We start from the raw sequence: 23620 nt of genomic DNA, 5'->3' as shown, positions 1-23620 counted from the left end.
CCATTTGCTTCAATGTGGATGGAACTGTAGGGCATTATGCTGAGTGAAATAAGTCAATCGGAGAAGGACAAACATTTTATGGTCTCATTCATTTGGGGAATATAAAAAATAGTGAAAGGAAGGACAAACATTTTATGGTCTCATTCATTTGGGGAATATAAAAAATAGTGAAAGGGAATAAAGGGGAAAGGAGAGAAAATGAGTGGGAATTATCAGTGAGGGTGACAGAACATGAGAGATACCTAACTCTGGGAAACTAACAAGGGGTGATGGAAAGGGAGGTAGGCGGGGGGTTAGGGTAACTGGGTGATGGACACTGAGGGGGGCACTTGATGGGATGAGCACTAGGTTATGCTATATGCTGGCAAATTGAACTCATATATATATATGTGTGTGTGTGTGTGTGTATAAATATATACACACACACACACACTCAAAAAAAATCTGTATATATGTGTGTGTGTGTGTGTGTATAAATACACACACACACACACACACTCAAAAAAAATCTGTCTACATCATGTTACCAGAAAATCAGGAAATGAAAATACAGGTGTCAGGGGAGCCTGTGACAGCAGCTGACTTCCAAGAGAGTCAGCTACGCCTCTGCTGTGTTACGGTGGTGGGGTTGGAAGCCCTCTTGGTTTCTCACGCAATTCTGACCTAACCCATCTGTTCATGGTACTCAGAAAAGGAAATCAGTGTCTCAAGGATCTGTACACCTGGAGATCACGTCAATGTCAAAAGCCATTGGTTTTCTGAATGATTTTAAGTGAAAGAGATGCCATCCATTAGCAGAACTCAAAACAGAAAAATCTCAAAGCTCCTGAATCATACAGGAATTGTATCTGAAGAGCATGTGGTTAGAAGTTTCCCATGAGTAACACAGTATATCTAAGTTGGAACTTTTCACATTAGAGGGAAGTTTTTAGGCATGGAAACATAATATTAGGAATAAATATCAATATCCTAAAGGAGGAGGATACAACGTAATGCCTATCAAAAAACAAAAAATGACCAGGGGAAACTTCTTATGCCTTCTTTCACCATGAAACTCTTGCAAATGGAAATATTCTACAATAAAAACACAGATATCTGTCCTATCAACCTGTAGCCTTGTCATCTGACACCACTTACCTGCTCTAGTACATACGCTGCACCAGAATCAATTGCTCCACCCAGCTCACGATATTGACCAGAATACCTGATGTATCCCCAAGTAAGAAGTGCTATTAACAGCAGTCCAACCATACAATTGAACAGCTGGGCCACAATCTCAAGACCAACAAAGCCAGTGAGGCCTGAGGCTATGTACAAGATCACAATGCCTGTAAAAAGCACTGCAGGGGTTCGGAAGGTGCTGAAGACATTCTTGCTGCCATTGTGCTTGCAGAAGTTCTCATAGAGCTCCTTGATCTCCTCCTCTAGTTCCTGCTGGTAACGAAGGCTAAAATCCTTCCCACCCATCTTCTTGGTCTTCTTAAAATGGTCCAGAGCAAGCTGTTTGAATTCACCGTGCTTCTCCTCTAGAATGTCTGGGGACAAATAAGGTTTCTCTCCCCCACAAACCTAAAAAGAATAAAGACATAACATACTGAAGATCTCTTTGAAAACAAGTGCCCAATAAAACAAGTGAAAACACTGAAAAAGTCCAAATATTTAAGATATTAGAAATTAACTTTAAAATGATGACCAAGACCAATAAAGTCTGAGTTTACTTCCTCTGAAAAGTGCACCGAAATAAGGAGGGTGGCATTAACTGCATTGGAAGAAAGCCTTACTTAGCAACGGAAAGAACCAGAAGACCCCAATTACCAGGGGGGGCTGAACACAGTTTTGTTGTCTCGTCATCTTCAGATTCATTAAACAAGGTCAGTCTGGGCTTCTGCCGTAAGCCACAGGCCCACATTATAGCTACATCAGAATAAAACACACGCCTGGCATACCTCTTCCATGTTGTTGTAATAAATGTCTTTGGCGGAGGCTGCAGCTGCTAAATTGTTAGCTTCAGCGGTGGCCTTATAATAAGAAAAGAAAGCATAAACTCTGAATCCCTTCTCTTTAACATTCTTCCACAAATAACCAAGTGCCAATTCCCTCTCACCCTACTCCCATTCTTCCTTTTTTAGGATCCTTCTGCCATTTTTTAGGTTTCCATATAGCCCAATGTATGAGATAAAATATTCCTTTTTCGCCAAATTTTCTGCCCAAAAAAAAAAAAAAAAGTTCTGATACATAAGTCTTTATTATAAATTAAATCTCTGGAAGTATCATTCCCTTTGCTTTAATTTTAAGTGTTGAAAAAAAAATAATTTTAAGTGTTAAGAAATAGACATGGGTCAAAAAAAAGAGAAAACATTTTATATGCATTTTAAACTCTAGCTTCCTTTGTGAAAATGCTTTGCTACTAAAGAAATAAATATCTGGCAGTAAACGGCTTTATGTTTTGCACATAAAAGTCAGAAATTGGGCAGCCTGGATGACTCAGCGGTTTAGCGCCGCCTTCAGCCCAGAGCATGATCCTGGAGACCCATGATCAAATCCCATGTCAAGTTCCCTGTGTGGAACCTGCTTCTCCCTCTGCCTATGTCTCTGCCCCGCACCCCCCTCTGTGTATCTCATGAATAAATAAATACAATCTTTAAAAAAAAAAAGAAAGTCAGAAATTATGTTTTATCAAAATGACATCTTGAAAATAGCAAAATGTTGAAAATAAAAGTCATTGAAAATAAAAAACCTGACCAGTAAGTAGTAAATAAGTATGTCAGGACATGTTCTACTAAAGTAGACAGCAGATAACAGGGAAATAATTTGCTTAAGATAACTGGGCCTGGGGAAGCCCGGGTGGCTCAGCAGTTTAGCGCCATCTTCAGCCCAGGGTGTGATCCTGGAGACCCTGGATCAAGTCCCATGTCAGGCTCCCTACATGGAGCCTACTTCTCCCTCTGCTTGTGCCTGTCTCTCATGAATAAATAAACAAAAATTAAAAAAAAAAAATATATATATATATATAACTGGGCCTGTTCTATCCACAGTATGTTTGGTGGGATATAGTCCCAGTGAGGAGCCCTTCTGCTTTAACTCTGTATTTAACACCCAGAAGGCAGTAACAATGGTGAAAAATGTACTAAAAATTAACACACTTCAGCATTAACAGGCAGGGAGAGCAACAGCATTCTCCTTTTTTTTTTCTTTTTTAAAGATTAATCTATTTTTTTTTTGAGAGAGAGAGAGAGAGCGTGTGCATGAGTGGGGGGAGGGGCAGAGGAAGAGGGAGAGGGAGAATTCTCAAGTAGACCACCCCGCTGAGTGCAGAGCCCTACTAGGGGATCAATCTCAGGACCATGAGATCATGACCTAAGCCAAAATCAAGGGTCAGATGCCTGACTGAGCCACTCAGGTACCCTGCATTCCCTTCTTAAAGGATGCTGCTGCTTGTGCATGGGTCAGCAAGTAATCAAACAGTATCATTTAGGATGTCAAAGAATTGCTTACCTGAAGCATGGATTTGGGATGAGGCAGATCTTCTCCTTGATAAATTTTAATATATGCCTTATAATAGAAACAAAAACACTCATGAAAAATGTGATTCTGTCACATTTAATCATACTTTAAGTTACAGAAAGTAATATACAACTGCATTTTCCTAAAGACCTAGATCAACACCCAGGAATTAGCAAAAACACAACACACCTTTGAGTGCATGTTAGCATTTTTAGTTAACTAAATATGTTCTCAAGCAGCACGAGACTACCAAGGCTAGGAGTCCCACCAGATTCCCCATGCACACTGGCCTCACCACTACCTGTGGGCACAGTGACCATCCGCCTTGAGGTAGTCGTGTCACATCTAGGTGCCGTCTCCTCCTACTCACAGCAACTTCCTAACCACCTCCTGTCCACACCATCTTCCTTGAGGAACAATCTTCCTTTAGCCACAGTAATTACTCCTCTAAGAAAGTGCAAAGAACATCCATTTGGTTCTTAGACCGATACTGCCACCCAGTGGCCCACTCCTGGAAGGACACTGAAGGCTCTGAAAATGCCTCTCAATATCTCCCCCATGAAAATCATCCCTAAGCTTTAAAATAGTAAAATTCAAGTTAGTTTACAACCTAGATCAGTTTTACCAAAAGTCAAATATTCTGACAATTAAAATCCATATTTACCTTAAAATACTCTAGTAGCCCCCGACAGGTGACTTTGGAGCCATTGATCTCCTTCTCCATTAAGTTAGCTGGGTTTAATACAAATGGTATCAGGGTTTGAAGCTGCTCTTTGAATTCACTGGCAATATCTGTTCACAAGACCATGAAGAAGAAAACAGTCAGCTAGACAGACTTGTTCAACCAAGCGGAGTATAAAATGTTTCAACATCTGCCAGTTCAAAGTGAGGGGAGGGAAGGTCCCAACTGTGTCTGGCACCTTCTGCCGCCCATGACCTCTGTCTGCACGTATCTTTACTGTCTCCTCCCTTCTGTCCTCGTGATTAAGAGCTGCTTAGTCCAGAACAGAAAGTGGAGAATATCCTTCCCCTGGTTTTCATCCTGGGGGATTTAGTCTACTTGATAGCCTTTCAAGAAATCTCATTTTTAAGGAATTTTACTAATACAGTCATCAAAAAAAACAAATTATCAAAGCCTCAAGTCCTCTCTCCCTTGCCATACCTTCACACTCCCACTTGAATTCATTAGCAATTACTACTCATCATCCATTTGCTTTTCTATTGTTCATTTTTTTAAATGTTAAAATAAGTAGAAGCACCTGTATGTAGGTATATTTCTGGAGAAAGGAAAGGATTTTCTAAAACAAGACTCAAGCAATACATAAAATCAAACGTGAATGAATTTAACCACATTAAAACCAAGGCACCATAAAAAAAAAAGACAGAAGATGGGAGAAGATATCTGTAACATACAACTAACAAAGGTTTCTATCTTAAAATACACATAGAGGATCTATACACTGCAGATAAAGACAAACCCAATCTAAAACTTAACAGGCATGAATAGGAACTGCAGAGCAAAGAAAGCATGAATGTAAATAAATATAGGAAAAGATATTTAATCCTATTAGTAACCAAAGAAATGCTATTTAATGCCACAATGACATACTATTTTATATCACTAATTTGGCAAAAACTAGATGTCTGATCACACTGAGCATTGCCTAGGATATGAATCAATGGGAATTTCTCTATACACTGATGAAGAAAACATAAATTGGAAGCATCATTTCAGAAAACAATTTAGCGTTATACAGTAAACGTGAAAATATACAAATTCTGGGATGCCTGGGTGGCTCAGTGATTGAGGTCTGCCTTCAGCCCAGGGCATGATCGTGGAGTCCTGGGATCAAATCCCTCTATCTATGTCTCTGCCTCTCTGTGTCTCTCATGAATAAATAAATATAATCTTTTTTAAAAATATACAAATTCTAATATCCAGCAATTCTGCTTTTAAAGCACATACCCTTGGGAGACTCCCATATACCTATATAAACTAGAATATCCACAGCAGCAATGTTCATAATAGCAATGTGAACTGGAAAAGTTCACATTCCATCAAGAATAAACTCTGTTATATTCACGGAAGCCATAATTATACTACAATGAAAATGAGTGAACTAAACTACACACTGTAATACAGATAATCTCAGAAATAAAACACTAAAGGGTGTCTGGGTAGCTCAGTCAGTTGAGCATCCGACTCTTGATTTTTGGCTCAGGTCATGAGATCAAGCCCCACGTTGGGCTCCCCACTTACCACAGAGTCCACTTGAGATCCTTTCTTGCCTTCTCCCTCTACCCCTCACCCTGACTGCAGGCTCTCTCTCTAAAATAAATAAATCCTGGGGACTTTGGGTGGCTCAGTGGTTTAGCATTTGCCTTCAGCTCTGGGCATGATCCTGGAGTCCTGGGATAGAGTCCCAAATCGGGCTTCCTGAATGGAGCCTGCTTCTCCCTCTGTCTGCCTCTGCCTCTCATGAGTAAATAAATAAAATCTTTAAAAAAATAATAATAATAAATCCTTAAAAATGTTTTAAATAAAAAAAGAAATGAAACACTCAATGAAAATACAAGTTGGCCACATACTATTTTTTATAAGTTCAAAATTTTAAAAACTTATCAACAGACTAAGTGATTCAAACACAAGTAATGATTTTTTTAAAAAATTCAAGGGCAAAGGGCACCTGGGCGGCTCAGTCATTTAAGCGTCCTTCAGCCCGGGGTCCTGGGATAGAGCCCTGTATCAGGCTCCTTGCTCAATAGGGAGTCTGCTTCTCCCTCTCCCTTTGCCCCTCTCCTTACTCGTGCTCCCCTTACTCGTGCTCTCTCACACACTCACTCTCTCTTAAATAAATAAGCAAATAAAATCTTTTAAAAAAAAAATCCAAAGGCAAAATAAGCACAATTTAGAATAGTGGTTATTATTGTGGGAGGCAGGAGGGAGATGGGATAGGGAAGAACCACATAGATATAAGAAATAGTACTGGTAATGTTCTAGACAACAGAATGGGCAAACTACAACCCTTAGGCAAATTATGGCCTGCTAACTAAAATTGTCAATACAGTTTTGCTGAAACACAACCATGTCTTCATTTACGCATTGTCTTCAGCTGCTTTCTAGCTACAATAGCAAAGCTGAGTAATTAATATGGTCCACAAAGCCTAAAATATTTACTATCTGGTCCATTACAGAAAAAATTTGCCAATTCTGGTTCTAGATATTAAGTAGGGTAATATGTTTATGATGTTTATATGACATTTTATACTTTTTTTTTTAATAATAAATTTATTTTTTATTGGTGTTCAATTTGCCAACATACAGAATAACACCCAGTGCTCATCCCGTCAAGTGCCCCCTTCAGTGCCCGTCACCCATTCCCCCCATCCCCGCCCTCCTCCCTTTCCACCACCCCTAGTTCGTTTCCCAGAGTTAAGAGTCTTTATGTTCTGTCTCCCTTTCTGATATTTCCCACACACTTCTTCTCCCTTCCCTTATATTCCCTTTCACTATTATTTATATTCCCCAAATGAATGAGAACATATAATGTTTGTCCTTCTCCGATTGACTTACTTCACTCAGCATAATACCCTCCAGTTCTATCCACGTTGAAGCAAATGGTGGGTATTTGTAATTTCTAATGGCTGAGTAATATTCCATTGGACATTTTATACTTTTTTCTAAAGATTTTATTTATTCATGAAAGACAGAGAGAGAGGTAGACACACACAGGCAGAGAGAGAAGCAGGCTCCCTGTGGGGAGCCTGATGTGGGACTCAATCCCAGGACCCCAGGATCACGCCCTGAACCAAAGGCAGATGCTTACCACTGAACCACCTGGGTGCCCTGACATTCTGTACTTTTTAAAAAGACTTTAATTATTTTAAAACAAGAATGAGAGACAGAATGAGCATGAGCCAGGAGGGGGAGCAGAGGGAAAGAAGCAGACTTCCTATTGAGCAGGGAGCCCAATGTAGGGCTCGATCCCAGGACCCCAGGATCATGACCCAAGCAAAGGCAGACACTTAATCAACTGAGCCACCCGGGCACCCTGAGGTTTTACACCTTATCTATATAAGTTCTAGGTATTCTTTTATATACACAATACTTTTGCATTCTTTTGGATACCTAATAGTACATTTTAAAATTTAACAGTAGCTCATTATTTTAATTTTCTTTCATATCTGTTATTGCTAGCTGGACCAAACTTTCTCCCATACTGGTTCATCAGCTAATTTCCTTTTCCTTTACCAGGGACCTGTATCTTATAATATAGTCACTCTTCACACACACACACACAAAAATGCTATCCTAATGTGTACTATAATCACTGAAACATTTTCTCCAGTTTGTTTTTAAATAGGCATAAAATTAAGTATTCAAATCTATATCACTTTTCCCTGACAATCTTATTCTTCATAATTTTAAAGAGTTCTTCCTCAATTCCAGAGATCTAATAAAATTAAATTTTCCCCCATGCTTTAATTTTTATAATTTAAGTCTATAATCTACTTAGAATTTATTTACGCCTCATAAATTAAAATCCACATGGTATTTCTCTCTAAATAGTAACACGTACTTTTCATGTCCACCAATTCCCATCCCATCTTAAATAACTGATTATAAGATCTCATGACATTGAAAAAATTGGGTTTTTTTTTTAATCTGTCCTACCTAAGTAAATGGGTACCAATCTCCTATCCAGACTTAATTCTGTATCTCCTCAGGATGGCGCCAAAGTACGGCCTTTACCAATTTTAAAAAGGGATTAATCCCCATATTACACATTGATTAGTGGCTTAATATAGGCAAAAGGTGACATTTCAACCAGTGGGGGAAGTTGGACTATTCAATAAATACTTTAGGGACAAATGGGTAGCCACTCAGAAAATAAGATGGATCTAAACTCGATCATAAATTATAATGTGAAAAATGAAACTACAAAATTTCAAGAAAAAAGTGGGATAAATTATTTATAACTTAGAGTGAAAGACAATAAAATAGTGTACATACTATGCTATTCTGTATATATTCATATTTGCTTGCACATCCTCAAGAAACTCTGGAAGCCTAAAAAAAATAGAAGACAGACTAATTTCTCACTAAATACTTTCTAATCCTTTTTGGGATTTTAAACATGTGAATGTATTACCTATTCAAAAAAAAAAAAAAAAAAAGCCTGTTTTTATGGTTTCAACTTTTATCATACTGAAAGACTAAGAGCTTCAAAAATATTTCACTCAGGAACTGGCATAATCTAGAAACCACAGATTGTTCCAATACTCAGTTTTTTGTTTGTTTGGTTTTGGTTTTTTTTAAGATTTATTTATTCATGAGAGACACAGAGAGAGAGAGAGGCAGAGACACAGGCAGAGGGAGAAGCAGGCTCCATGCAGGGAGCCCAATGTGGAACTTGATCCAGGGACCCCAGTACCATGCCCTGAGCCAAAGGCAGGTACCAAACAAACCGCTGAGTCACCCAGGGATCCCTGCCAATACTCGGTTTTATCCAGATTTAACACATCCTCCGCTATTAATGCTTTTATTGAAGGCTATACCAAAACACTAGTTTTAGACTCAGAATAGGTAGGAATTATCTTCTGACAATCTTAAAATCTCATGGTTTCAAAGAAGATTGTGCCCTACAACTCTTCTGTTAAATTTCTAGCCAAACAATTCAGGGGTTACTGCATTTGGTATCTCTGCTCTAGAAAATATGTAGATGACAGTTGTCTTTATGGTGTGACACAGTCATCTGTGTCTGATCAAAGGGGTCTCGAAAGTGAGCTAACCTGGGATCCCTGGGTGGCGCAGCGGTTTGGCGCCTGCCTTTGGCCCAGGGCGCGATCCTGGAGACCCAGGATTGAATCCCACATCGGGCTCCCGGTGCATGGAGCCTGCTTCTCCCTCTGCCTGTGTCTCTGCCTCTCTCTCTCTCTCTCTGTGACTATCATAAATAAATAAATTAAAAAAAAAAAAAAAAGAAAGAAAGAAAGTGAGCTAACCTAGCTAACAGGAAGCAGCAGTTGAGCAGCGATTATATCAAAACTAAGACAGTGTTTGGCAAGTGTTCACCTCTGAATAAATGGTCATTCTTTGAAAAAAAAAATATATATACACACACATACATATATCGTAAAATAAAATCACTAAAATAATTCCTGAGTATTCAGGAGAACATTTGTAGAAAATGTAGCTTTTATTAAATTCAGATGTTCTAAAGTAATTACATTAAGGTCTTTCTACAAATTAGCCCTAACTGCTCTCAAGCTACTCTTGTCTTTTCTGGGTTATATGGAATGGGCTTGCAGGATCTCAACCTAAGTCATCATACAAGTATATACTTAAGAAGAGACAACATGTAGGCATTTTCTTTAATTTTGAAAAATACATCAGCTCTATTTACGTCCCCCACAATAAAGTTTATGTGGTTCTCAATCAAGTACTTGCCAAATACTCCAAGTCACCAACTATTTGCTATTTAGCTCCAATATATGCTTCACTCAAAATCCTTTAATACCCTGTTTAAAAGGTTCCCTAAAATTACAAAATAGTCCTCTGCAAAGCCTCTAAAAAGTACACAAACCTTTGCAGAGCTAATAAAAATTCTTTATGAACAATCCTCCTAAGGACTAGAGTTCCTAAAATTGACACACAAGGCAGAATATAAATATATTTTTAAATAAAGCAAAAGAGGAAATTTTTATTTTTCAAATTTAAAAATTTTTATTATTTTTTAAAGATTTATTTATTTGAGAGAGACCAAAAGTGAGAAAGATCACAGAGGGAGAGGGAGAAACAGACCCACTACTGAGCAGAGAGCCAGATGCAGAGCTCGATCCCAAGACCGCGAGATCATGACCTGAGCTAAAGATAGACGGCTAACTGACTGAACCACCCAGGCAGCCCAATATAATTGTTTTTAAAATAAAAGATTTAGGGGCACCTGGGTGGCTCAGTCAGTTAAGTGTCTGCCTTCAGCTCAGGTCATGATCTCAGGGTCCTGGGATTAAGCCCCAAGTCTGACTCCCTGCTCAGCAGACAGCCTGCTTCTCCTCCCTCTCCCTCTAACCCTACCACCCCCCCATTCATGATCTCACATGCTCTGCTCTCTCAAATAAATAATTTTTAAAAATAAAAACATAATTATAAATATATTTTTAAATAAATAGGATCATACAACATATGCTACTATGCAACTTTTTTACATTTAGTATGTCATACACATCTATGCAAACACAGATCCATCTATCTATCTAGGGAGGGGTGCCTGGGTGGCTCAGTCAGTTAAGCATCTGACTCTTGATTTCAGCTCAGGTCATAATCTCAGGGTCATGAGTCTGAGCCCTGTGTTTGGCTCCACACAAAGCATGGAGTCTGCCTGGGATTCTCTCTCTCTCCTTCCTCCCTGCTCTCTTAAAAAAAAGACTTTAAATAACTTTTAAAATAAATTTTTAAAAGTACAAATGTACCATAATTTAACCAATCTTTCAAAAACACTCATTTAAGTTGTTTCTAATTATTCCCTAGTATAATAATGCTACAGTAAAAATATATCATTAGCCATATATTTTTACCTACTTATTTGGACAGTTCCTTAAGATACTTTCTTAAAAGTGAAATACTGGATCAAAGGATATAAACATTTTAAATTCTGAAAATTATCTATAAAAACAATGAATTTGTACCAATAAACTTGCACTTTCTCAGTTAGTGTGATGCTACATGTATTTTCATGAGTATATACTGACCATTTGTACTTCTTCCTATGGGACTTCATTTTCATGTAAAAGAGTAAGATTTTAACCCCATAAATGTGTTTTAAAGTTCAATGATGAATAAGGGAAGCAAATAGTACATAATTATGAGACTAATAGCTCCTTATACATAATTTGTTCCCTATTTTATAAATACAATAGGAAAATCAGCACCCTGAATATTTACTGATAAGCTGTTTACGGGGATCCCTGGGTGGCTCAGCAGTTTGGCACCCGCCTTTGGCCCAGGGCATAATCCTGGAAACCCAGGATTGAGTCCCACGTCAGGCTCCCTGCATGGCCGGCTTCTCCCTCTCCCTGTGTCTCTGCCTCTCTTTCCCTCTCTCTGTGTATCTCATGAATAAATAAATTTTAAAAATTAAAAAAAAAAAAAAGCTGAAAGCTGTTCATACTTTTTTTTTTAATGATTTTATTTATTTATTCATGAAAGACAGAGAGGCAGAGACATAGGCAGAGGAAGAAGCAGGCTCCATCCAGGAAGCCTGATGTGGGACTTGATCCTGGGACTCCGGGATCACACCCTGAGCCAAAGGCAGATGGCTCAACCGCTGAGCCACCCAGGCATCCCAATTTTATTTAATTTTATTTATGAGGGCAGCCTCGGTGGCACAGCGGTTTAGCGCCGCCTGCAGCCCGGGGTGTGATCCTGGAGACCCAGGATCGAGCTCCACATCGGGCTTCCTGCATGGAGCCTGCTTCTCCCTCTGCCTGTGTCTCTGCCTCTCTCTTCACTCTCTCTGAGTGAATAAATAAATAAATAAATATTAAAAAAAAAAAAAAGCAAGCCCTAGGATTCTATTAAACAGCTTCTGATAATGAGCAAAAATTTAAAAAATAATAATAATAATAATAATTTTATTTATGAGACACTTTATTCATGAGACATGGAGAGAGGGGCAGAGGCATAGGAAGAGGGAGGAGAAGCAGGCTCTATGCAAGGAACCCGATGTGAGACTCAATCCCAGGACCCCAGGATCACATCCTGAGCCGAACACAGACGCTCAATCACTGATCCACTCAGGTGTTCCCATAATTTTTAAATACATACAGGACTGAACAGTATCGTCTCAAAATGCATGTCCTCCTGGAATCTCAGGACATGACCTTACTTGGAAATTACAGATATAACTAGTTGAGATCATACTGGATTACGGGGTGATCTAAATCTAAACAATGGTGTACTTAGGAGAGAACACACAGAGACACACAGAAAGAAGGCAGCCATGTAATGAAAGAGACCAGAGTGACACACGCAGCTCCAAGCCAAAGGACGCCAAGGCCTGCCAGCAAACCTCAGAAGCTACAAGAGAAGCAGGAGACAGATTCTCCTCAGAGAAGAGAATCTCCTTCCTCTAGAAGCAATCAATGCTGACACCACGATTTCACAATTCTGGTCTCTTGAATTTTTAAGCAGTAAATTTCTGGTGTCCTAAACCGTCCAGTTTATGGTGGTTTGTAACAGCAGTCCTAGGAAACAGATACAATATGCACACCCAACAGTGATACACAATTTCAGAAGTTGGGGTTAGAAAACAAGTTTTTCCTATTTCCTGGAATGACATAATAAAAGTGAAATTTTTTTAAGATTTATTTATTTATTTATTTATTTATTTATTCATTCATTCATTCATTCATTCATTCGAGACACAGAGAGCGAGAGAGGCAGAGACACAGGCAGAGGGAGAAACAGGCTCCATGCAGGGAGCCCAATGCAGGACCCGATCCCGGGTCTCCAGGATCACGCCCCGGACCAAAGCCCAACCGCTGAGCCACCCAGGCATCTCTAAAAGTGAATTTTAAAACAATGTTTTGGGGCCTTTGGGTGCCTCCGTAGGTTAAGCATTTGCCTTGGGCTCAGGTCATGATCCCAGGGTGATTGGATCGAGCCCCACACCTGGCCCCCTGCTCAGTGGAGAGTCTGCTTCTCTCTCTGCCCCTCACCCGACTCCTGCTCAGTCTCAAATACAATAAAATCTTTTAAAAGAATAAAATAAAAATAAAAACAATGTTTTTAAACATTAAAATGCTTGAAAATACAGAGGAATGCCATTTTGTATGTTTGTAGCTGATAACCTGAGAACACCCTGAAGCAAGTACACAAGGACGTCATGATAACCCACCCCCTTCTCAGCATCCTCATTTAGGAATCCAGCCCTGGACACCTCCACTCTCAGTGATGAACAAACTTGAATTTAGGTTTGGTAAAGTATTTCTAAAAAGAGTGGTAAAATCCTAAAGGACCACATTACCTACACACTCCACTTTCTCTAATATACTACATTCAGAAAAGTCACTTGCAACTGCTTTTAAGTAAAAAGTTCTAGCTCCAGTTTTCCTCTGCAGATTTTTCTCAAAATCCAGACCCCACACTTGGATTTCTGAATTGCCATCTAATAGACTCTGGAAGTTTCCTGTTCAGGAAAGCTGCCAACCACATAAAAATATCATGTAGTGACCAAAGAGAAAGTAAAGGTAAGTCTCTCAAACTCAGTTTTTTCTGCAACGTGAAGGCCAGCTGGAATGTAATCTTAAATTGAAGTATATTAACATTCTTGGATCAAATAAGTCAAATAAATAGAAAATTATGTATTTTATATTTAATACAAGGTTATGAAAACCTCCCACTTCAAAAGGCAAGTTCTCCGGGAAACTAAGCATTTTAAACCCTCTAAATTATTTCCCTAAAATAACAGACCATCTATTTTAGCTCACTATGACCTTGGGACAAAAAAAAAAAAAAAAAAAACAGATGTGAATCTCTGCCCCCCACACTCATTAGCAGAGTGCTTTGAGCAGTTCCTAAACTTTCCTAAGCCAGTTTCTTCATTTGTCAGAGAAAGGAAAGGATGGTACCAGCTTATGGAAGCACTAGGAACATGACGTAGGAAGGTAAACCAGTACAGCCTTGGTGCTCCTGTGGTCTGAATGTTTGCATCCCCACTAAATGTGTATGTGGAAACCCTAACCCCTAAAGGCTATGGTATTAGCAGGTGGGGCCTCTAAGAGGTGATTAGGCCATGAGGCTGGCGCCCTTGTAAATGGCACTAGCAGGCTTATAAAAGAGACCCAGTTCCCTAGCCCTTCCACCACACGAGGATACCACCAGAAGTCTAATAGCAGAAAGACACCTGACCATGCTGGCACCCTGACCTTGGACTTCTAGCCTCCAGAAGCATAAGAACTAGATTTCTGTTGTTTATAAGCCACCCAGAATATGGCACTGTTACAGAAGCCCCAACAGATGGACGGCGGGGAGTATAGCAGAGCCTCCAGAAATGGGAGCTATTTTTATTGCTACTTTGCGGGAACCTGAACAGCTAAGTTTATAAAGCAAAGTGCTAGTTTAGGGCACCTGGGTGGCTCAGTGGTTGAGCATCTGAATCCCAGGGTCCTGGGATCAAGTCCCACATCAGGCTCTCTGCAGAAACCTGCTTCTCCCTCTACCTAGGTCTCTGTGTCTCTCACGAATGAATGAATGAATGAATGAATGAATGAAATAAATAAATAAATGAATGAATAAATAAATAAATAAATAATAAAAACAAAACAAAGTGCTAGTTTCACAAGTGTAAACTGAGGGCTAAGTATTAAATGACTTAAGGTCTTAATGAATAAGGAACGAAAATAAGATAATGGAATCCAAGAGTCCTGATGTTCACACATGACTCAGTAATAGGCTCTGTGCTAATCACAAAGAAGATAAAAACACATAGCCATGCTGTGCATCACCTTACCTTTCTTTGGGAAGTTAACTGTACTTGATAAGTATCAGCTGACCAATGTTTAGTGCTCCTTCATTTAGCGCTTTTATCTCTTGAACACCAACAATCACAACATGCCTCTTACAAAGCTCATTAATGAATATTACCACCACCATTTCATTTTTTTTTTTAATTTTTTTTTTTTTTTATTTATTTATGATAGGCACAGAGAGAGAGAGAGAGGCAGAGACAGAGGCAGAGGGAGAAGCAGGCTCCATGCACCAGGAGCCCGATGTGGGATTCGATCCCGGGTCTCCAGGATCCCGCCCTGGGCCGAAGGCAGGTGCTAAACCGCTGCACCACCCAGGGATCCCACCACCACCATTTCAAATGGAAAAATTAAGGTAAACTCTAATGGTCTCACAGTAAGGCAGAAGCAGAAACTGAAGTGGACTCTAAATACCATTCTCTCTAAGAGAACATGCTATTCTTCTCAAGCATTAGCATTAGCTGAAGTTATAACTGACAATTTTTGGTCACTATTTAATTCCAAAGATGGAATCACAGGTCTAAAATAACATCATTTGTAACATACCTTTCAATTTCCCATCAAAGTCAGGGCTTGTGGCCACCTGGAGTCCTGGATGTGGTAGAAGAAAGCAGGTGACATTGGAGAAGCATGAGTGAATGTGATTTCGGACATTCTGAATTTCTTCATGTTGATGTTCTTTCACCTGCCAAAGATGACCAACAATTTACAAAGGGCCATTTGTTTTTCTTCACTAGGAACCACTAGTATAGGACAAAGGAAAGATTTCCCAACTCTGATGGATTATAGCCACCTGTTTTGTCCAATGAGAAAACTCAGAACCCTAGAAGCAATAAATGCATCCATTTGATTAACCGTGGTTTGGCTTCTATAGCTATCAAAGAACAGGACTATAGAGTTTTTTAAAAAAGAGTATAGGGGATCCCTGGGTGGCTCAGCTGTTTACCACCTGCCTTCGGCCCAGGACATGAGCCTGGAGTCCCGGAATCAAGTCCCACGTCAGGCTCCCTGCATGGAGCCTGCTTCTCCCTCTGCCTGTGTCTCTGCCTCTCTCTCTTTCTCTCTCTCATGAATAAATTAAAAAAAAAAAAGAGTATTGCACAATATTTCAGAAGAACAAGGGAAGGTTTGTGGGCATGAAGAAGATCTAATAAGTTAGTAGTGATCGACAAAGGACTCCTGTCCTTAATTTTGGAGAACAGGTTAAGCTTGTTTATATCTACCCCAAAACTAGTGAGAATTTTGAAGAACAACAACAGAACTAAAAGTTCTGAATACACCAGTCTAAAGACACACATAGAACCTGGTGCAAAATGTGAAACGGAAACCACAAGCAAAGTTTGGGCCAGTCAGGAGTCCTTCAAAAGTCCTTTGAAGCCAGAGTCCTTCCTTGCAATTCCTGTGCACTACATACCCAGGCTCTGCGCTCCTACATGAATACTAGCAGTGTGGTAATATGCCTAAATATTTAACACACTTAATATAATTTTCCATACTCTGCTTTAAATACTATGGCTAGGGATCCCTGGGTGGCGCAGCGGTTTGGTGCCTGCCTTTGGCCCAGGGCGCGATCCTGGAGACCCGGGATTGAATCCCATGTCGGGCTCCTGGTGCATGGAGCCTGCTTCTCTCTCTGCCTGTGTCTCTGCCTCTCTCTCTCTCTGTGACTGTCATAAATAAATAAAAGTTTAAAAAATAAATAAATAAATAAATAAATAAATAAATAAATAAATACTATGGCTAAAGGCAAATTAGAAAGTTATCACTACTTTCCTTGTAGGTAATTCCTCAGAAGGTTATATTTCTACTAACCTGTAGACGCTTATCCAAAAAGGACATTCCTCCCTGTAGTCCATAGTTGTATTCATAAGGGAAACTCCAGTCTCGAACCAGAAACATTAGAGTCTATTTAGGAAAAGAGAAGAACATATTATAAAGCTGCATAAATGCATTTTCAAAATAACAGCTGAGGGATCCCTGGGTGGCTCAGCGATTTGGCGCCTGCCTTTGGCCCAGGGCGTGATCCTGGAGTCCCAGGATTGAGTTCCACATCAGGCTCCCTGCATGGAGCCTGCTTCTCCCTCTGCCTGTGTCTCTGCCTCTCTCTCTCTCTCTCCCCTCCCCCCCGTGTCTCCCATGAATAAATAAATAAAATCTTAAAAAAAAAAAAAAAAAAACAGCTGAAATATTTCTTTAGTGCCAGCTTCTTCAAAGGAGGCAAAAAATTGTGAAGGATTTATTTCTTCTGTAAAGGTTTCTTCTTAGAAACCTTATAAACTGGGGATCCCTGGGTGGCGCAGCGGTTTAGCGCCTGCCTTTGGCCCAGGGCGCGATCCTGGAGTCCCAGGATTCAGTTCCACATCAGGCTCCCTGCAGAGCCTGCTTCTCCCTCTGCCTGTGTCTCTGCTTCTCTCTGTGTGTGACTATCATAAATAAATAAAAATTAAAAAAAAAAAAGAAACCTTATAAACACTAGAAGGACATGTATAAGTCAAATGTAAGATGAATATATCCTATTGGCTATTTTTGTTCCCATGGGTTGATAAGAGCAGAAGGAAGAGATTGAGGAGATGTTAAATTCAAGGCTCTGCTCTGAAGGCAAGTATGAAAAATGTGGTAAAGGACAAGAAAATAACAGGGTACCAGCTAATCATAAAATCAGATCTACTTTTAATGTTAGAAAGGAAAACTAAATTAAATAGTAATACTTAAAACTCCTTTAATGTTATTGAGATTACTACGCATTCTCATCCTTGTGAAACAATTAGCTAAAGCAGGGGCCAGAAAACTCTTTTGTAAAGGACCTAAGAATAAGTATTTTAGACTGTGGTAACAAGCAGCAGCTATGGACAAATGAATGTAGCTGTGTTCCAATAACATTTTATCTAAATTTAAATGTTAGTGTCCACAGCTAATTCACACATGGCATGAAATAGTATCACTCTTCTGATTTCAAACACTTAAAAACATAAAAACCATTCTTAACTCACAGGTCATATAAAAACAGGTTGCTAGCCTGATCTGGCCTGTGGGCTGCAGTCTGCTGACCTCTGAACTAAAAAAAGACATAAGAGGTGCCTGGGTGGCTCAGCTGGTTAAGGATCCAACTCTTGGGAGCGATTTTGGGCCCGTTTCGGAGACTGCGGGGGTGTTGTCACCATGTTCCTGTCCACGGTCACCTTTGCCAAGAGCAAGTCAAAAACCATTCTGGTCAAAATGCTGAGCCAAGCTGGAACAGGTTACTCCTTCAACACTAAGAGAAGCCGACTACGGGAGAAACTCACTCTCTTACATTATGACCCAATTGTGAAAACAAAAGTCCTCTTTGTGGAACAGAAGAAAATACGCTCCCTCTAAACAATGGATTGAAAATGAATTTGATTTATAAATGAGAAGACTAAGGGCGGGATACTGATTCAGAAATTCTGCAGTGTGTAATAAAAGAAGAGGAAATAGCACGGAATCACTGCCTCCTGTGATTTGAAGGCCATTGTGAAGAAAAATAATGTACTGAAAGTTCTTCATAGTAGGACATATATCATTGCATCACATTTATTTATCTTTCTGGATATTTTTATAGCCCTTAATAAAAAATATTAAAATAAAAAAAAAGGGTCCAACTCTTGGTTTGACTCAGGTCATGATCTCAGGGTTGTGAGATCAAGGCTTATGTGGAGCTCCCCATTCAGCAAGGAGTCTGCTTGAGATTCTCTCTCTCCCTTTCTGCCCTTCCCCAACTTGCATGCATCCTCTCTCTAAAATAAATACTCTCAGGATCCCTGGGTGGCTCAGCGGTTTAGCGCCTGCCTTTGGCCCAGGGCGTGATCCTGGAGTCCCGGGATCAAGACCCTCATCAGGTTCCCTGCATGGAGCCTGCTTCTCCCTCTGCCTGTGTCTCTGCCTCTCTCTGTGTCTCTCATGAATGAATAAATAAATAAATAAATCTTTAAAAAATAAAAAACAACAACAAAAATAAAACAAAAGACATGAATTACATTTATAGTTAGCATTCTACCTGGAAGGGTTTTTGGAAAATTTCATCCATTGCCAGACGACCATATTCTGTGAAGAGCTTTAAAAAAGAAGAGTTAATGGTTTGTTAGTTAAAATAATTTAAAGTATGTCTACAGCTACTGTTTAGCTAAGAATTCATTCAATAGACTCAATGCTATTTATGAGACCAAAGTTCTATAGTTTCAAAAGCTTGGAGAGCCATGAGCCTTAAAATAATCTGTTATTCCTCTGCCTCATAACCCAGATCCCAATTCATTAGCAAACCCAGAATCCAACCACTCACAGCTTCCATGTGGCTTGGAAAATTACAACAGCTTCCTAACTGGTCCTCCTGCCTTGGCCTTTGCTGTCCCCCAGACTACTCTCGGTACAGCAGCCACGATGGCTCTGCTATGAGGTCAGTTAGATCACATGATGCCTCTGCTTAAAACCCTCCAACCTCATAGTAGAAAAGCCAATCCCTTGCGGTAAGATCCAGCCACACTGGCACTCCTGGCTCTTCCTCAAATATGCTGCACACACTGCTGCCTTAGAGCCCTTGTTCCAACTCCTCCTTCCGCCTATAAGTTTCTCCCCCCAAATAACTGCACATTCCCCTCCCTCATTTTTTATGGCCTTTACTCAAATGGCTTCCCAAAGAAGCCTTCCCGACTGCCTACCTCAAAAGATTACAAGTTTCCCCACAATTCTTCTTACCCCGTAACTTTAAAATATTTCTCCTTAACCTATCTCACTATCTAACATGCTATACCTTTACTTATCTTGATAATTCACTACTGGAATTTACTCTCCAGAAGGGCATGAAGGTTTGTACTACTCTATCTCTGGCAGCAAGAGGAGTACTAGACCAAGAGTGCCACGCAAATGACAAAATGAACAAATTCTCTAAGGTCAGTATTTCTATGTACATTCACCTCTATGTCCTCATGAAGCCTCTCACTAAAAATATAGCAAAATGAAGTTTATTTTTTTTTAATTTTTTTCTTTTATTTATTTATGATAGGCACACAGTGAGAGAAAGAGAGAGGCAGAGACATAGGCAGAGGGAGAAGCAGGCTCCATGCACCGGGAGCCCAACGTGGGATTCGATCCCGGGTCTCCAGGATCACGTCCTGGGCCAAAGGCAGGTGCTAAACCGCTGCGCCACCCAGGGATCCCCGCAAAATGAAGTTTAAAGTTAAAAGTTATGAACTCAGGACAAAGAAGATGAGAAATGATATGGCAACAAAGAAGAGTTGTCAACACTCTGGAAGGAAAACCGACAAGTGAAAAACTATCTCAGGTTTTGGCTTTCTCTGCCTTATCTGTGACAAGCAGGGACCAAAAAGAAACAAGTGGATTCTCTCAGCAGTCCCCAAAAGGCTCAGAAATTAGAAGCCCTGGTCACCATGAAGGAGAGGGTAAGGGAGTGGGGCTAACAACTAAAGAAATGGTTCCAAGTCTTTGGAGAGAATACTACACTCCCAGATCCTGCTCCCTCCCTGCACTCCAAATCCTCTATCTGTCCCCACAGAAGATGAGAAGTGTACTATCTGGAGGAAATGAATCAGAAAGAATTAAGACCTTTATATAAAACTCAGCCGACAGGAAGAAGGTAAGTCCCCTACCTTACTGGAAATGGGTACTTAGGTCAAAGTCTACATAGTGAGACTCCTTAGCCTCTCATCCTATGGGAGCCATAGCAAGCTTCTACCCATCCAGGCAGGAGTTTAAAGAATTCTTCTTTGGGGAAACTGACAGCCCAAGAATAGGCTGCAAATACAGACATTCAGGGGTTGCAACAAAATACCCAAATAGTCTTGTCCAGTCACCTCACTGTGACCCAAACCAGTACACAAGGCCCACCCCTCTCTTCAAAGGTCCCAGTCAGATTTTTTTTTTTTTTTTTAAGATCTTATTTATTTATTCATGAGAGACACACACAGACAGAGGCAGAGACACAGGCAGGAGGAGAAGCAGGCTCCATACGGGGAGATGCAGAACTCGATCCCAGGACTCGGGGATCATGCCCTGAGCCAAAGGCAGATGCTCAACTGCTGAGCCACCCAGGCGTTCCCCCCAGATTTTTAACAGCTCATTCTTAAATACATATGGCCAAGGACACCAGACTTTTGAGAAAAGCTATTAGCAGAAGAGACAAAAACTTATGTCCTTCAATTCTAAAACATCATCTTATATTATTCCTTTTCTAATTTCTTTCCCTCCATTTTCTATTACCTTTTACTAAAACACCCCCCCTCATTATTAACAGGTGCAACCTCTCCTGAACTGATGCTTAACTTCTCCTTGTTTGCTATGCCCTCCCATTCTCCTGCTCCTCTCTTCCCTTTTTGCTCTTCACTCTCCTGCCCCACCCTGCTCTTTTGTCTCTGCTTCACTCTCTCTTTCTGGTCTGTCTTCTGCTCTGTCCTTTCATTCAGCCCGCCAGGGAGATTTTCTCCAATTTAGTGTCCAGCTCTTTCTCTACTGAAGTTCCCAATTTTACTGACATAGTGTTCATTTCCGAGCTTTTGTTTTCTGAATGTTGCTTTTTTAACAGTATCCTGTTTTTTCTTGGTTGCAACAGCTGCAACATCTTCTCTTTCTGAGGAGATGCCTTTATAAAGAATGAAGAAAAAGCCCACATTAAGGTACATTACCATGAAAATTCATGCCAAGAATAAGAAGATCTTAAAAGCTTCAGAGAGAAAAAAGTCACATACAAAGGATCAGGAATCAGATGGTGTGGGACTTCAGCAGCAACACTGGATGCTGGAAAGCAATGAAACAATGCCCTCAATTCTGAAAGAAAGTTATTTCTATCCTGTAATTCTAGGGTAAAATTCAAATATCCTCGGACTTATAAGAACTCAAAAAAAGGTATTTCCCACACATCCATTCTATCCTTTCTCAGAAAGCCAGTGGAGAATGTTTAGAATTAAGGAGACTAAATAAAAAAGAGAAAGAGGATAAACAAAAGAGCTTTCTATTCTCCCAGAAATAAACCTATACCTATATGATCATTGACTTTTATGACAAATAAGCCAGCAATATACAATGAGGAAAGGACAGTCTCATCAATAAATGGTACTGGGAAAACAGGACAGCTACATGCAAAGAAAGAAACTGGACCACTTTCTTACACCACACACAAAAATTAATTCAAAATGGATCAAAGACTTGAACCCAAAACCTGAAACCCCAACAATTTTAGAAGAAAACATAGGTGGTAAGCTCCTTGACATCAGGTCTCAATGATTTCTTGGACTTGGCAACAAAAGCAAAGGCAGCAAAAGCCAAACTAAACAAGTGGAACAACATCACACTAAAAAGCTGCACAGCAAAAAAAAAAAAAAAACAAAAAAAAAAACCAAAAAAACAACACTAACAGAATGAAAAAGCAACCTATCAGTGAGAGAAAATATTTGAAAATCATTTATCAGATAAGGGGTTAATAGCCACACTATATAAAGAATTCATACAACAGCCAAAAGTAAAAAACAACTAACAACCCATAATCCAATTAAAGAATGGCCAGAGGGGATCCCTGGGTGGCGCAGCGGTTTGGCGCCTGCCTTTGGCCCAGGGCGCGATCCTGGAGACCCGGGATCGAATCCCACATCGGGCTCCCGGTGCATGGAGCCTGCTTCTCCCTCTGCCTGTGTCTCTGCCTCTCTCTCTCTCTCTCTCTGTGACTATCATAAAAAAAAAAAAAAAAAAAAAGAATGGCCAGAGGATCTAAACAGACATTTTTCCAAGAAAGATATACTGATGGCCAATGGGTACATGAAAAGATGCTCACCATCAATAATCACCAGGAAAATGAAAATAAAAACCATAATGAGATGTTACCTCATACCTATCAAAATGAATATTTATCAAAAGGAATAGAAATAATAAGTGTCAGCAAGAATGTGGCAAAAAGGCAACACTTATCTACTGTTGGCAGGAATTTAACTGGTACAACTATTATGAAAAACAGTATGGAGGGTCCTCAAAAAATTAAAATGAAACCACCATGATCCAGCAATTCCACTCCTGGGTAATTACTTGAAGGAAATGAAAACAGTAACTCAAAAAGACATATGCACCCCCATGGTCAATGCACCCTATTCACAAATACCATGATATGGAAGTAACCTAAATGTTCATCAATGGATGACTGGAAACAAAAAATGTGGTGCCTATATTCAGTGGAATATTATATGCCATAAAAAAGAAAGCAATCTTGCCATCTCCAATAATATGGATGGGCCTTGAGGACATCATACTAAGTTTTAACTAAAGTAGAGAAAGGTAAACACCATATGATCTCACTCATATATAGAATCTGAAAAACAAAAACTTTAAACACTTAAAAACAAGCCTATGGATAGAGAGGTGGAGTGGGGATAGGGGAAAAAAATGAAAGAGGTTAAAAGTACAAACTTCCAGGGGCATCTGACTAGCTCAGTAAGAAGAGCATGCAACTCCTGATCTCAGAGTTGTGAGTTCCAGCCCTATGGTGGGTATAGACATCACTTAAAAATAAAATCTTTAAAAAGAAAAAAGGACAAACCTCCAGCTATAAAATATATGTCATGGGGATATAACA

The 23620-nt window shown here is 39.8% G+C and overlaps 2 protein-coding genes across 6 annotated transcripts in view; one reads left to right on the top strand and one right to left on the bottom strand.

Annotated features, from left to right (window-relative positions):
* ATL3 (atlastin GTPase 3) overlaps window positions 1-23620 on the bottom strand; it is a 57989-nt gene that overhangs the window by 4681 nt on the left and 29688 nt on the right. For all 5 annotated transcript variants that reach the window (XM_038564184.1, XM_038564182.1, XM_038564180.1 and 2 more), the window contains exons 6-12: window positions 19049-19105; window positions 16846-16938; window positions 15580-15718; window positions 4169-4296; window positions 3496-3552; window positions 1947-2018; window positions 1138-1569 (exon numbers count right to left, since the gene is read on the bottom strand). In XM_038564184.1, the coding sequence (XP_038420112.1) occupies window positions 1138-1569; window positions 1947-2018; window positions 3496-3552; window positions 4169-4296; window positions 15580-15718; window positions 16846-16938; window positions 19049-19105 (978 nt within the window). The remainder of the gene's footprint in view (window positions 1-1137; window positions 1570-1946; window positions 2019-3495; window positions 3553-4168; window positions 4297-15579; window positions 15719-16845; window positions 16939-19048; window positions 19106-23620) is intronic.
* Window positions 18154-18544, top strand: LOC102155220 (39S ribosomal protein L33, mitochondrial-like). The gene has a single exon (XM_038564185.1). It carries the CDS (start codon window positions 18193-18195, stop codon window positions 18388-18390), a length of 198 nt encoding a protein of 65 aa, XP_038420113.1. The 5' UTR covers window positions 18154-18192; the 3' UTR covers window positions 18391-18544.

Source organism: Canis lupus, chromosome 18, assembly GCF_011100685.1.
Source record: "Canis lupus familiaris isolate Mischka breed German Shepherd chromosome 18, alternate assembly UU_Cfam_GSD_1.0, whole genome shotgun sequence".
NCBI lineage: Eukaryota > Metazoa > Chordata > Mammalia > Carnivora > Canidae > Canis > Canis lupus.
The sequence above is the reverse complement of the archived record's forward strand: the minus strand, read 5'-3'. Positions and strand labels throughout refer to the sequence as shown.